At 43.5% G+C, this 12,715-nt stretch overlaps 1 protein-coding gene and 1 long non-coding RNA gene across 3 annotated transcripts; both read left to right on the top strand.

The window, feature by feature from the left end:
* Positions 1–8,071: 8,071 nt before the first annotated feature.
* On the top strand, positions 8,072–10,684 carry LOC133916141 (alanine--glyoxylate aminotransferase 2 homolog 3, mitochondrial-like). Of its 2 annotated transcripts, none has more exons than XM_062359665.1 (9): positions 8,072–8,535; positions 8,643–8,873; positions 8,979–9,149; positions 9,250–9,393; positions 9,498–9,677; positions 9,774–9,999; positions 10,095–10,211; positions 10,314–10,400; positions 10,498–10,684. In XM_062359665.1, exons 1-9 carry the CDS (start codon positions 8,338–8,340, stop codon positions 10,539–10,541), a joined length of 1,398 nt encoding a protein of 465 aa, XP_062215649.1. In that variant the 5' UTR covers positions 8,072–8,337; the 3' UTR covers positions 10,542–10,684. The 2 variants fall into 2 exon arrangements, with proteins under 2 accessions (XP_062215649.1, XP_062215651.1); XM_062359667.1 differs by having other exon boundaries at positions 8,082–8,535; positions 10,098–10,211.
* Positions 10,685–11,122: 438 nt separating this feature from the next.
* On the top strand, positions 11,123–11,835 carry LOC133914330 (uncharacterized). Its single transcript, XR_009909230.1, has 3 exons — positions 11,123–11,322; positions 11,416–11,570; positions 11,662–11,835. It is a non-coding gene; the product is annotated as an uncharacterized LOC133914330 (long non-coding RNA).
* The last annotated feature ends 880 nt before the right edge of the window (positions 11,836–12,715 follow it).

The raw sequence follows: 12,715 nt of genomic DNA, 5'->3' as shown, positions 1-12,715 counted from the left end.
CCTCACACACAAAAAGAGAAAAAAAATGCCAGTCAACCTAGAAAAACACAGAGGCCGAACACGCAAAGGAATCAGGCCCACAAAATGCAATGGCACACGACGCTTCCAAAAATTGAACAGTCCAAGGCAAGCAACTAAAAATCATTTCAATTGCAGTCGGCCGAAAAAAAGACAGAAAACTTAGATACATACAATTCAGTCACTATTTTCAAAATTCGAAAAGTTACAATTTAACATACATAAAATTACACTATAAAGTTAACTGAAATTTGAGTATATATGAAATGGAATTTATCAAACTGAAACTTGTCGTTATTCAGATGTTGTGTACGAGCATAAAATTAGGTCCGTGAAACAGCAAAAAAGCAACAAATCCTAAAAAAACGCGCACCGGCCAACCCAAAGCTAATACTCCGTAAATCCAAGAGGGCCGAAACAGGCCCACAATCTAAGCCGGCTCGGGGAAGAAGTGACCCACAAAACGAAGCTGGCTGGGGGGAAAAATAGCCCACGGAGCAAAAAGCAGCCCATGAATCCTAGCCCAAAACGAGCACAAATCCTAAAGTGCATGCTGAGTTTTGTTCAGCAACTACGTTTTTCTTTTCTCCCTCCGTCAACACAAGCAGAGGAGACCAAATAAAATTCAGAACATCAAATCTTAGAAAAAGTTTCCATAGATTTCCCATGAAGAAAGGCAATAATACTTCACAGGAACCCTGTTTTGGCCCTCCGGTGAGACTGCTTGACAGAAAAAGGGATACTGCGCATGGAGTTTCAAGTGTTGTCGACGGCTTCACAGAGAAATGTCTATATACATGAACTCAACTGGAATCAATTTCCAACAAATTTCATAGAAAAATTACCCGCAAAAAGAAATCACATCGAAGAGATTTAACTAATTAAGTTGTGAAAAAGAAAGCGTAAAAAATCATGGACTGCGCATCCGGGGAATCAAACCCCGGTCAGTACCGTGGGAGGGTACTATGATACCACTACACCGGATACACTGGACGTTCAACTGGTCAAACAAGGTAGTGACAATTCTTTTAACTACAATTGTTTTAACCTTTACTATGTACCATTGTCTCGGCAGCTTAAGAGGAATTAGGCAACACTATAATCTTTATCGCCATCGAGCTGTTATTGCCCCTGCAAATTTTGACGATCTCATGTACACCAAAACGTTATACTTCTAAATATCGCAAAATCAAAATCAGCAAAAGCTTGAGGGGAAATCCCACAGTTCTCGACTGACGGTTGGTTTTCCATTTTGTTTGTGGAAATCCTCATCAGGAGCCCCCTACGCATTGCTTCCATTTGCTGAGGGATCCCATCCTAGACTAACATTCGGATCCCGTCTACGTACTTACCTAACTCGCCACGAAAAAGCGAAGAGCACCATACACCGATACACGCGTCATGCACCATCCCAACCCATCCCCTTGTCAGTACTGATCCTTCGATTCGGCATTCATATGCCAAGCACCAATCAGTGCAGACCCTAAACTTATCCACATCATCACAGCGCGCACGTACCAATGCCACTTGACAAGTATATATCAGGGCCAATCTTAAAAAATTCTCATTCTCATAGGTACACTATCGGCTATAGATATCAGCTCATCACTACCAGTTGTATAAGAATCGATAATACAAATATATCACTATCGGTTCTTAATCTCATATACTGAATCATGATAGAGCCGTTACGAACCACCATTGATAGTTGCTATAGTAGTCTGGCCCAAAAATTTGTATTCAATCCACTTTTATCTTACGTCCTCATGTCCGCTTGTCCTTGCTCCACCTAAAAATTCTAAGTCCCCAGCCTCCTCCATCATCACTCCTCTCTTTCTCTCTTCTCTCTTGCTCGTTCTCTCTCATCTCACGTCGCTTCTCCCTCCCTCCAGCCCCCTCCCCCCAAACCCGCGTGCGGCCATGGCTCACCGGAGCAGGGCATGGCCACCGACGAGGCAAGGTAGGGCGGGCTGATCCATTGTGTGGCCACCGCCAAGGCAGAGCAGTGCAACGCGACCACCATTAAGGCGGGGCGGCACGGTCAGATCCCCTTTGTTGCACCTTCTGGAGAAGGCTAGCCGCAGTAGGATCTACTGGGCCTGCGACCGCCGTGAGATCTCGATGTGGATCTTGTCCCCCGCTGCGGGATCTCGTCACTGTGCAACGACCACGATGACCACGACGGGATCTCGGCGTGGAAGAGGGTCCGGAGGAGGGCCTTGGGGAGCACGACGTCGAGCAGGTCCCAACCGCGATGGAGGGCGCTGGATCCTGTCGTGGCTTGAGCGACGGACGATAGCGAGCGACAGCTGATGGGAGCGGTTCAAGGCAGATCAGAGGAGCGGCTTAGGGTGGGCGTGTAGTTATTATCTTTTTTTTTTGGAAAAGGGCAACACTGCTAGTTAGATCAGTGACTATCAGTGCCGAACAATCAGTGACGGTTCAATACTCTCTACTGATGACGATTTTGAACCACCACTGGTGACATGTTCTATAGTAGTAATAGTGTCTCCATTTCACACCGACTACATACAATTGTAATTTCTAGTACAACATATACACCGCATCACAAGTTTAACGAAATTAAGGTTGAAATTAACCAAATTGCAATACAACTTGTTCAAATAATAGTAGCATATGGTCTTACATGAATATAAACTAGCTAAATGCCCGTATGTTACAACAAAAACATAAATATTGGATGTGATAATATCAAATACAAACTCAAAGTATGAAAATATAGATGTGTCATGGGAGCACTGCCGAACGAATACGTTAGGAGTGATGTCGTAGTTTGATTTCATATGGGATCTGAAAAAGGTGGAGGGGATTATCTATTAATTTCTCTCCTAATTTTTTTCAATTATTTTCATTAGTAAAATGAGTTCTATATATGTAGCTGGTAACGAGACGGGGAGATTGGAGGACGAGAGTAGATGATAAAAGTAGATAAATTATTTAAATTTTAGGGATTTTTATTAGATAAGAGGAGAGTAATGAAAAAGTAACACGAGAAACAACTTAAATTTTATACCGTATAGATTGCAATGTTTACTGATTTTTTTTCTTTAAACTATGCCTATATCTAAACTAATTTTAATTTTTTAAGGTGTGCCTAGACACATCCGAGGACCTACTGATCCGCCACTGGTATAAGCACATCGTTTTCTTGGAGGAGAGAGTGATAATACTTAGTGTGTCCTTGCCATGGCCTACGAGGAAAAAGAACTAATCACCTACGGCTGACAGCGAGATCAAGACGCTAAAACTCACCCTTGTCACCATCGACGGACCACTAATCCCGTCGCACTTAATTCCTTGCATGCCATTAAAAAACTTCAAAATCCTTGATTTACCATAAAAAATTATTGTCCTCACATACTTAGTACTTAAAATTTTCCTCTCCTGTGTCACATATAGTTGTCACAACAGAATTGATGATAGTGACATATATAAAAAGAGAAATTTAGTTTATTTCATCTCTTATGTGCCATTGATACTGACACGTTATGATGACAGTGGTATATAAGGAAAGAAAAAATTGAAATAATATCACATTAGGGACAATAACTTTTTTATGACAGGTTAAAAATTTTGATAACTTTTGATGGCATCCAGGTAATTGTCTCTCGGTTAATTGTGTACGTGGTGGCGCCATGGATGGCACAAGCAGAGGCAAATCCTGAACAAATTGGTAGGAAGACTCATCTTGATCTAGCCGCCGCGGACTGATATTTTTTCTCATCCTCAGGGCGTCCAGCAGTCTTTGACTCTATACAGCATGGTAAACATTTATAGAGAGGCTCCCATGGGCGCTCGCCAGGCTTCCCTTAAAGATCCGCCACTGGGCACAACCAACCTCGAATATCCATCCCATTGCAGCGCCCTCGATCACACTCCTGCAACTAACCTAGCTCAAGTGGAGCGTCAGGAGAAGAGAAAGGAAAGACGACTAGACAGTAGACACGTACATATCTACATCCTCCACAAGAAAAAAAGTAATGCTGCCCGTTTTGCTCTGATGCTCTCTCATCCAGATCGATGCCGGTGGCACTGACGTCAACCTAGTAGCTTTATTAGGTGATATGGCTAGCTTATAGGTAGCTTACTGGTTCCATCTTCAAGGCTGCCACTAGTAATATTTGTCTACCGTCTACGTTATTGTGATGTGCAGGAAATGCATATTTACCATAAGGTGAGTTAACGTGGACAACTTTCAGGAAATAGTGTACTTGCTACTTACAAAATTGTTGGCTTCTACACGAAGCCTTGTATCAGATGTTTGTTAATTTTAGGAAAATATGGCACCCTTACCCTTAAACTAGCTCTGTTAGGAACACGAGAATTTTCTCCGAATCCCGTAAGAATTAAACCGACTTAGATGAAATTGGTGTGTTCTGAGCACGCCCATATCTCGGAAGTAAGCTGATGGATATTCTTTTGGGCTTGGTTTACAGAGTTGATTTGCGTGTTGGTATGACCCAAAAATTTTAGGTAAATTAAAAGCTGCCGTGTTGGCCACTTAGTGTTGTGCCACATAACGTAGCATGATGGAAAGTGACCAGTTAGGAGAGGTTAGTGATGTGTGAGCAAGCATTGGGGTTGTTTACATGATCAAATATCTCTATCTCCAATGAAAATTTAAACAAAGAATGCTAACCAACCACTCTGTCATCAGATAGGGACTCCGTTGCGGATCCAACTAGGAAGCATGCACACACTAGTCCTGACACCTGAGCCAATAATGCACCACCACTGAACCAATAATGCTGTCAACCTAGTTGCTTGCAACATTTGTTTTCAGAAGAGAGACATTGCGTTGGCCAATGAACAATAAAGTGTCCAAAAATTAAGAAGCAAAAGAAGGATTGATCTTGCAGAGGATACGCTTGATCTTAAAGAGAGAAAATAGATGTAAAGGATCAAATGTGTTTTGCGTAAACTTTTTAAAAATAATTGTATTTTGCATTTTTTTTTTCTCAAGGCCAAATAAAGTACATACAGGAGGTCCAAATCTGTTCATATGATCCAGAGTTTCCTAAAATGACGCATATAGTTGCATTGCATAATAATATTATGCACAGAATAAAAAGATAATCATTATATCATTAGTATACATAAATGAATTATGATCTTTTGATTAATGTGCTAGGTAGGAGTGGGCACATAATCTGAAAACCGAACAAATAAATGTCCAAAAATTAAGAAGCAAAATAAGGCTTGATCATGCAGAGGATACGCTTATAATCTTAAAAAGAGAAAATGGATGCAGAGGATCAAATGTGTTTTGCATACACTTTTTAAAAATAATTGTGCTTTGTATTTTTTTTCTCAAGGCCAAATAAAGTACATACAGGAGGTCCAAATCTGTTCATATGATCCAGAGAATCCTCAAATGATGCATACAATTGCATTGCATAATAATATTATGCATATAATAAAAAGAGAATCATTACATCATTAGTATACATAAATGAATTATGATCTTTTGATTAATGTGCTTGGTAGGAGTGGGCAAATAATCCAAAAACCGAGCAAATAAATGTCCAAAAATTAAGAAGCAAAATAAGGCTTGATCATGCAGAGGATATGCTTATAATCTTAAAAAGAGAAAATGGATGCAGAGGATCAAATGTGTTTTGCATAATTTTTTCAAAAATAATTGTGCTTTGCATTTTTTTCTCAAGGCCAAATAAAAGTACATATAGGAGGTCCAAATCTGTTCATATGATCCAGAGAATCCTCAAATGATGCATACAATTGCATTGCATAATAATATTATGCATAGAATAAAAAGAGAATCATTACATCATTAGTATACATAAATGAATTATGATCTTTTGATTAATGTGCTAGGGAGGAGTGGGCAAATAATCAGAAAACCAAACAAAAAAAACCGAACCCAAACTGAAATAACACATTTTTGCAATGTGTTCAGTTTATAGTTTTTTTGTTCTGTTTCTAAAACGATACTAACCGATTTTCGGTTCGTAATTCATTTTTTTATTGTAATAATCAAACAAACCTAAAAAATCGAATTGATTTATACACCATAGAAAACACCACTTAGTTCCAACCCAATAAGCCAAAGGCAATAACTATACCCTAATCCATCTAACCCATTCCACTTCACAGCCATCGCAGCGCATTGCCCCACTCACGTAGTCCCTGTTCTCCCGCTCCTCACTTCCATGACAAACCCTCCGCTCCTCCCCTCGAAGATTTTGGCTTGAAAAAACCAAAATCAGAAATAACTAAATCAAAATAAATAGGTTAAAGGATCGGTTTTCATATTTCTTACGGTAAATCTATTCCTAGTTTTCAAAAACTAAATTTTTTAATCCGAAAATCGAACTTGAATACCTGTATTAACCGAATGCCCACCCTGCTAAGCAGTGTTTCGGTCTCATCACAACCAAACCATATTTGTCTTGATTGTGATGATTTCAGTTTGTTCCCTGATCACTATCAACCATTTTTGTCTGGTTGCAATCCATTGTTTTGTTTAAGGGAAGCGCTGCCGGGTCTGTCGATGTGCACGATTGCATGCCTTTCGGCTTCTTTCCCTAGCATACACCAGACATAGTGATTAACACATCCACATCCTGACATCGATCCTCTACAATTAACATAGACAATAATTAGCACTTAATTGACGCAACCTGACTTACATATACAGAGTTGCTCCGCAGAAAAAGGAAAGCGAGTGACTATATATGAGTAAACACAGAAACATAGAGAGTATAAACATGTTTTTCTTCAAAATAAGAGTTTATTTTGTGTACATTTACGCGCAAATGAACAGATATATGCATCTCTTTTGTACACGAAGGATAAACTAGCAGATGATATGAGGAACGAAGTCAAACTCATTAATGAAAGTAGCATATATCACAGTGAAGGAGAGGCGATAGGATTTTACCATGCATCAGAAAGGACCGAGTGCAACAAACTAAAACAAAGAGTAAATTTGAGAAAATGTTTCTTGGCCGATGACACCTAACCACAGTTTCTAGGTCATAGAACCCGACTGTCACCAAATCGCAATTTGACGGCGGCTCAACGTGCGGAGCAGATCTATGATAACGGGGAGCCCCATGGTGAATCGCAGTTTGACACAAATGGAGGCACGAACCGATTCGGTTGACGTACAATCTTATAAAACTTTATGATTATAAGGTCCTGTTTGTTTCAGCTCAGGATTATAATAAGCAGCTTATAGATGGTGGATTATAATAAGTTGGATTATAATAAGTTGAAGGGAAATAAACTGTGAGCTGTTTGACAACCTAGATTATTGGAGTCTGAATTATTAGCAAAAGTCTGCAATACCCTCAATATGGGGCGCGAGATTCGGGTGTAGGGTGGAGGGAGTGGCATTGGTGAGTAATTTCCTCTAAATTTGATATGTAGTATAGTAAAAGATCAAAATAAGCTGAAATAAACTTATTTTCATAGTTTATGAGATTATTATAATATGAGCTTCAGCTTATAATAATCTGGACAAATAATCTAACTGTTTATTTCAGCTCAGAATAAATAAGCTAGCTTATTATAATCCTAAACTGAAACAAATAAGGCCTAAAACTTATGATTTCCCGATTATTAAACTTAGGTTTTGGTTTCCCAAGATTTACTCAAAAGCAGAAAGTATGTCCAAATCAATCAGACTGAACGAATGGTTTTTTAGGATTCATCATCGACCAAGATGCATCAAAGAGACCCCGGAACAAAAGCCATTGGTTGTGTCACTCAAAAATAGCCAACTTTTCTCTTCCATGCTCACAGTAACTCCGTCCAGGTGCATTGAACCAGGTGTGCCCGGGGATATCATTAGGCACGCTGGTTAAAATTAGAGCACCGCCTTGTGTTCTTTCTGCTCGAACACGATCCTAGCCGCGCATTGGGTTATACACAGCGCTGTTAACCCAAAAAGGAGAGTCCAGATTCATTGGAGCAGCTGGAGCGTTGTGTATAACCCAATTATAACACCTTCTGTTTCTGAACTAAGTCGATTATTCTTCCCAAATCATAACGATTTCGCACATGAGATTTGTGATAAGTTCAAAATCTTCATAACGATTCCATTGGACGGACGCAGATATTGGCTTTCCAAATCTTTTTTGGCAGCTCGATCGGCATTGCACCACCATATAAACCCCTCCCCTCCGCCTCCAGATTACTCCCACACCTCCCCCTCCTCTCCTGCCGCCCGAAGAAACAAAATCTAAAGCGCAATTAGTTGATGTAATTTGAGGAGGAGGAGGAGGAGGAATCAATAGTTTCTTGAATTTTGTAGATAGATAGGTGCGTGTGGCGATGATGCAGCAGGGGGCTAGGAATGTCGTGAGGAGGTTCAACAGGCTCGCCGCGGCGGCCGAGAAGACGGCGGCCGCGCCGAGAATGCCGGCGTTCGACCACGTGCCGCTGCCCTACGACGGACCGAGCTCCGCCGATATCGCACGGAAGCGCGCCGAGTTCCTCAGCCCGTCCCTGTTCCACTTCTATTCCAAGCCCGTACGTCGAACACGCATCCATCTGCCGTCTCCATGCCGGCTCTTTAATTTATGCAGCTGTAAAAAACGGTGTGATGGGTTTGCTGTGTTGTTCGATCGATATTGCAGCTGAACATCGTGGAAGGGAAGATGCAGTACTTGTACGACGAGGGCGGCCGGCGCTACTTGGACGCGTTCGCCGGCATTGCCACCGTGTGCTGTGGCCACTGCCACCCCGACGTCGTCGACGCGATAACCGCGCAGGCCAGCCGCCTGCAGCACTCCACCGTGCTCTACCTGAACCACGCCATCGCCGACTTCGCTGAGGCGCTGGCCTCCAAGCTGCCAGGCGATCTCAAGGCACGCGCCACTGGTCCACTGGTTCTTGTGCCGGTTGCCCGGTTCTGCTACAGCAATCTTGCAATGCCGCTCATTTCTTGCTGGCGTTTGTCTTGTCATATATAGGTCGTCTTCTTCACCAACTCCGGCACGGAGGCGAACGAGCTCGCCATCCTGATGGCGAAGCTGTACACCGGCTCCCACGACATCATATCGCTCCGGAACTCCTACCACGGCAACGCGTCCGGGACCATGGGCGCCACCGCGCAGAAGAACTGGAAATTCAACGTTGTTCAGGTACAGTACTCGAACGCCATGCACATGTAATTATGCATGTTAGTAACGAATTTTCTGAAATCTAAGCTGCTCTCTGACCATCGGATCTTTGCTGCTGAAGAGTGGGGTGCACCACGCCGTCAACCCGGACCCCTACAGAGGCATCTTCGGCGCCGACGCCGAGAAGTACGTGCGAGACTTGCAGGAGATCATCGAGTTTGGCACCACCGGCCAGGTCGCTGGCTTCATATCTGAAGCCATCCAGGTACACCGACGTACCAGTCGTACTACTCCTCGTGGAAAAATCGCAAGTGGACGCACATGACGTGAGAAAAGCTAATTTTTGAAGTTCTTCGCTTGTGACCGCAGGGTGTCGGTGGAATCGTGGAGCTCTCGCCGGGGTACCTGCCGTTGGCGTACGAGAAGATCAGGAAGGCCGGCGGGCTGTGCATCGCCGACGAGGTCCAAGCGGGGTTCGCGCGCGTCGGCAGCCACTTCTGGGGGTTCGAGACCCACGGCGTCGTCCCGGACATAGTGACCATGGCGAAGGTAGGTGGTACATGGACTGGCCTTCATTTGTCTTTCCGTGCCATCAACGCGCTGAACCTGACAACGTACCGGCCCCTATCTGAACATGGCCTGCAGGGCATCGGCAACGGCATCCCGCTGGGCGCAGTGGTGACGACGCCGGAGATCGCGCAGGTCCTGACCCGGCGCTGCTACTTCAACACGTTCGGCGGCAACCCGTTCTGCACCGCGGGCGGGCTCGCCGTCCTCAAAGTGCTCGAGAAGGAGAGGCTGCAGGAGAATGCCTTCGTCGTCGGCTCGTACCTCAAGGACCGCCTCCGTGGTCTCCAGGAGAAGCACGAAAGTGCGTCCTTGCTCTGACCGAGCTGGTTCTGCGGATTCGAAAGATTCTGTCGTTCCGATTACAATCGCGCTTGATTCAATTCGTTTGTGCTCCAGCAGTCATCGGCGACGTGAGGGGAACGGGTTTCATGCTCGGCGTCGAGCTCGTGACCGACCGGCAGCTGAAGACGCCGGCGAAAGATGAGATTTGCCACGCCATGGAACACATGAAAGGTACCTAGAACAGTGGACGTTCTTTTACCTTAAAACCGGATGGAATTTTGATGCCCGAAGGGTAAAAGGCAAATGATCGATGCTCCTTCCTCTGATGTGCAGAGATGGGCGTCTTGGTCGGGAAAGGCGGGTTCTACGGGAACGTCTTCAGGATCACTCCCCCTCTGTGCTTCACCAAGGAAGACGCTGGTAGGTTAATTCACTCGGTTTGGCGTTCTGCACACTAGTTTAACAGCTTTCACACATGAACTAACTGCGCTGCTCTTAATTTGTACGATCAAAGCAGATTTCTTCGTCGAAGTGATGGACATTGCACTTTCGAAGCTCTGAACAAGACATTGCGAGGGATGGTGTATATAGGGGACCCCTGAGTACATTTAGCAGCTGCAGTTTACTTGATGTTATCTGAAGTAACTGAATCGCAGTTTATCTCTTGAGAGATAAAAAACTACAATACGTGATTCCTTGAAAAAGAACCATGAAATGGAGAAAACCAAGCAGACGAGATTGGCTCATTGCAACCTTTTTATGAAGGAGATGACTGGTTATGTTTGCCCTACACTACTATAGAATTGGTTATATTTGGCGGTTCATCAATGTTGATTGTGCAAGAATCGTCACTAAAAATATATCACTGCTAGTTTTTAACCTCCCGTACCCAAATAATGATTGAGCTGTTGAGAACTGACACTGAAACCGACTATCCATGCCGGTTCGTGTTACAAACTGGCACTGATACATCAGTACCGGTTCTAGCCACAAACCGCTGTTTCTAGCCACAAACCGCCGTTAATAGTCAGTATCAATGCTGGTTCTAGCTACAAACCGTCACTAATGATTAATACAGTAACTAAGCTGAAAAAATTCTAAGTCCTCCTATGACTTCTCACAAACCGACTGAACTGAGCCCAACCTTATCTCTTTCGGATGCAACCTCTCACCCTCTCTTTTCCTCTCATTTTCCCCCTCTTTCCTCTCTCTCAATCTCTCCTCTATCCCAATCCAAAAAGAGGAGGTGGCGGCATGACGGAGGTGGGCATGAAGGGGGTGACGGCATGGGGCAGCTGGCACAAACGTGGAGGACAGGAGGCCAGACGCCGTCCTCGAAGCGGTCGGTGCAAAACAAATTCTTTTGCCATTCCGATTAGATTGATCTTGCAAGATTGATCTGAAGATGCATGACCTATTGCGTGGTATTTTGCAGTGACTGGGAAGGACCTGGAGGCAGAGAGGGAGATGGAGGGGAGCATGGAGTGGAAGGACCGGATCCACAAGTGGAAGACCAAGCAGGAGAAGAGGGGCAAACTCAACCACGATGACAGTGATGACGATGACAAAGAACGACGATGAGTACATGCTGTAAGCTCCAAGCTCTCCCCTATGCTAAGTTCCTTTGCCTTCCTGCTACCCATTTCATCTGAATTGGAGTGAATTGAATCGGGATGCGCAGGCTGGCGAAGGCACGATAGCCGCTGTAGCACAAGGTGCCGATCCCATCGAGCAAGATTAGCCCATTTGTGTAGCTGAATTATGAGTGTTAGTTCGAATTTTTTGTAATTTTTTTAAATCTGGTTTGAATAACTTGATTTGTGGCATAAAGGGAGAAGAATATCATATGATTGTTTGATCTCATGTATACTTGTTTCTGCTAGTGTGAAATGGGGAAAATTAGTGTCTTCGGTGGAGGGATCCAGGAATGGCATGAGGAAGCTTGGTGGCGGCACGACGGGATCGATTTCTTCTCTTTTTCTTTTTCTTTTTTGGAAAAATGCTTCACTGTCAATTAGATCTACAAACTGACAGTGATAGTGAGTTTCTGTGCTGGTTTCATAATCGATATTGATAGTTACCGATCATCGGTGCCGAGTAATCAGTGACAGTTTAATACCTATCACTGATACCAATTTTGAACCGCTACTAATGACATATTTTGTATGATACCGTAACGTGCATAGATACTGATTGATCCAGCTCAAACTTCCTACCTTCTATCAAGTTCATCACTTGAACTCTAAAGTTTTGGACTCCATTTATATGTCGTGATAATTGTGCCGAACTATTATTTCCACACAGTTTATAGTTTAATGAGGTACTAGTAACGGTGCACGTGTACTGTACTTGTTGATTAATTGTGGTGATGGTGGGCACAACAAGTGTTATGCCAAATTTATGCAATAAAATTGAGTCCATAGGGCAACATTAGTGTTTGTTCCGCGTAGGGTTCCACAGTTTGCCACTTCATATGGGTGCCAATCTGACTTTCTCTCTAATGTTTACCATCCTACGGTGGGGCCCATACCAACAGAGAACTTTTGTTTGTCTTCAAAACCTCTTCTCTCCCAGATTTTTTTAATAATATTATTTTATTAAAAAATTACAAAAAACAGCTAAATTCACAAAATTGCAAGAATATATACATGTTGGCACGCGGAGTGTAAACATCCCACGTGGTAGTGGGTAGGGGTCATGTTGGCACTCGGATTGCCGATAAGTGGTGGGCTCAA

This window comes from Phragmites australis, chromosome 4 (genome assembly GCF_958298935.1).
Source record: "Phragmites australis chromosome 4, lpPhrAust1.1, whole genome shotgun sequence".
In the NCBI taxonomy this organism is placed as follows: domain Eukaryota; kingdom Viridiplantae; phylum Streptophyta; class Magnoliopsida; order Poales; family Poaceae; genus Phragmites; species Phragmites australis.
The sequence above is the reverse complement of the archived record's forward strand: the minus strand, read 5'-3'. Positions and strand labels throughout refer to the sequence as shown.

Bases quoted from the DNA above. Each gene is read 5' to 3' on its own strand.
- LOC133916141 (XM_062359665.1), top strand. From the start codon at position 8,338: ATGATGCAGCAGGGGGCTAGGAATGTCGTGAGGAGGTTCAACAGGCTC. The intron at 9,150-9,249 runs GTACAGTACTCG...TTGCTGCTGAAG, and splicing joins GGAAATTCAACGTTGTTCAG to AGTGGGGTGCACCACGCCGT. The intron at 10,212-10,313 runs GTACCTAGAACA...TCTGATGTGCAG, and splicing joins CGCCATGGAACACATGAAAG to AGATGGGCGTCTTGGTCGGG.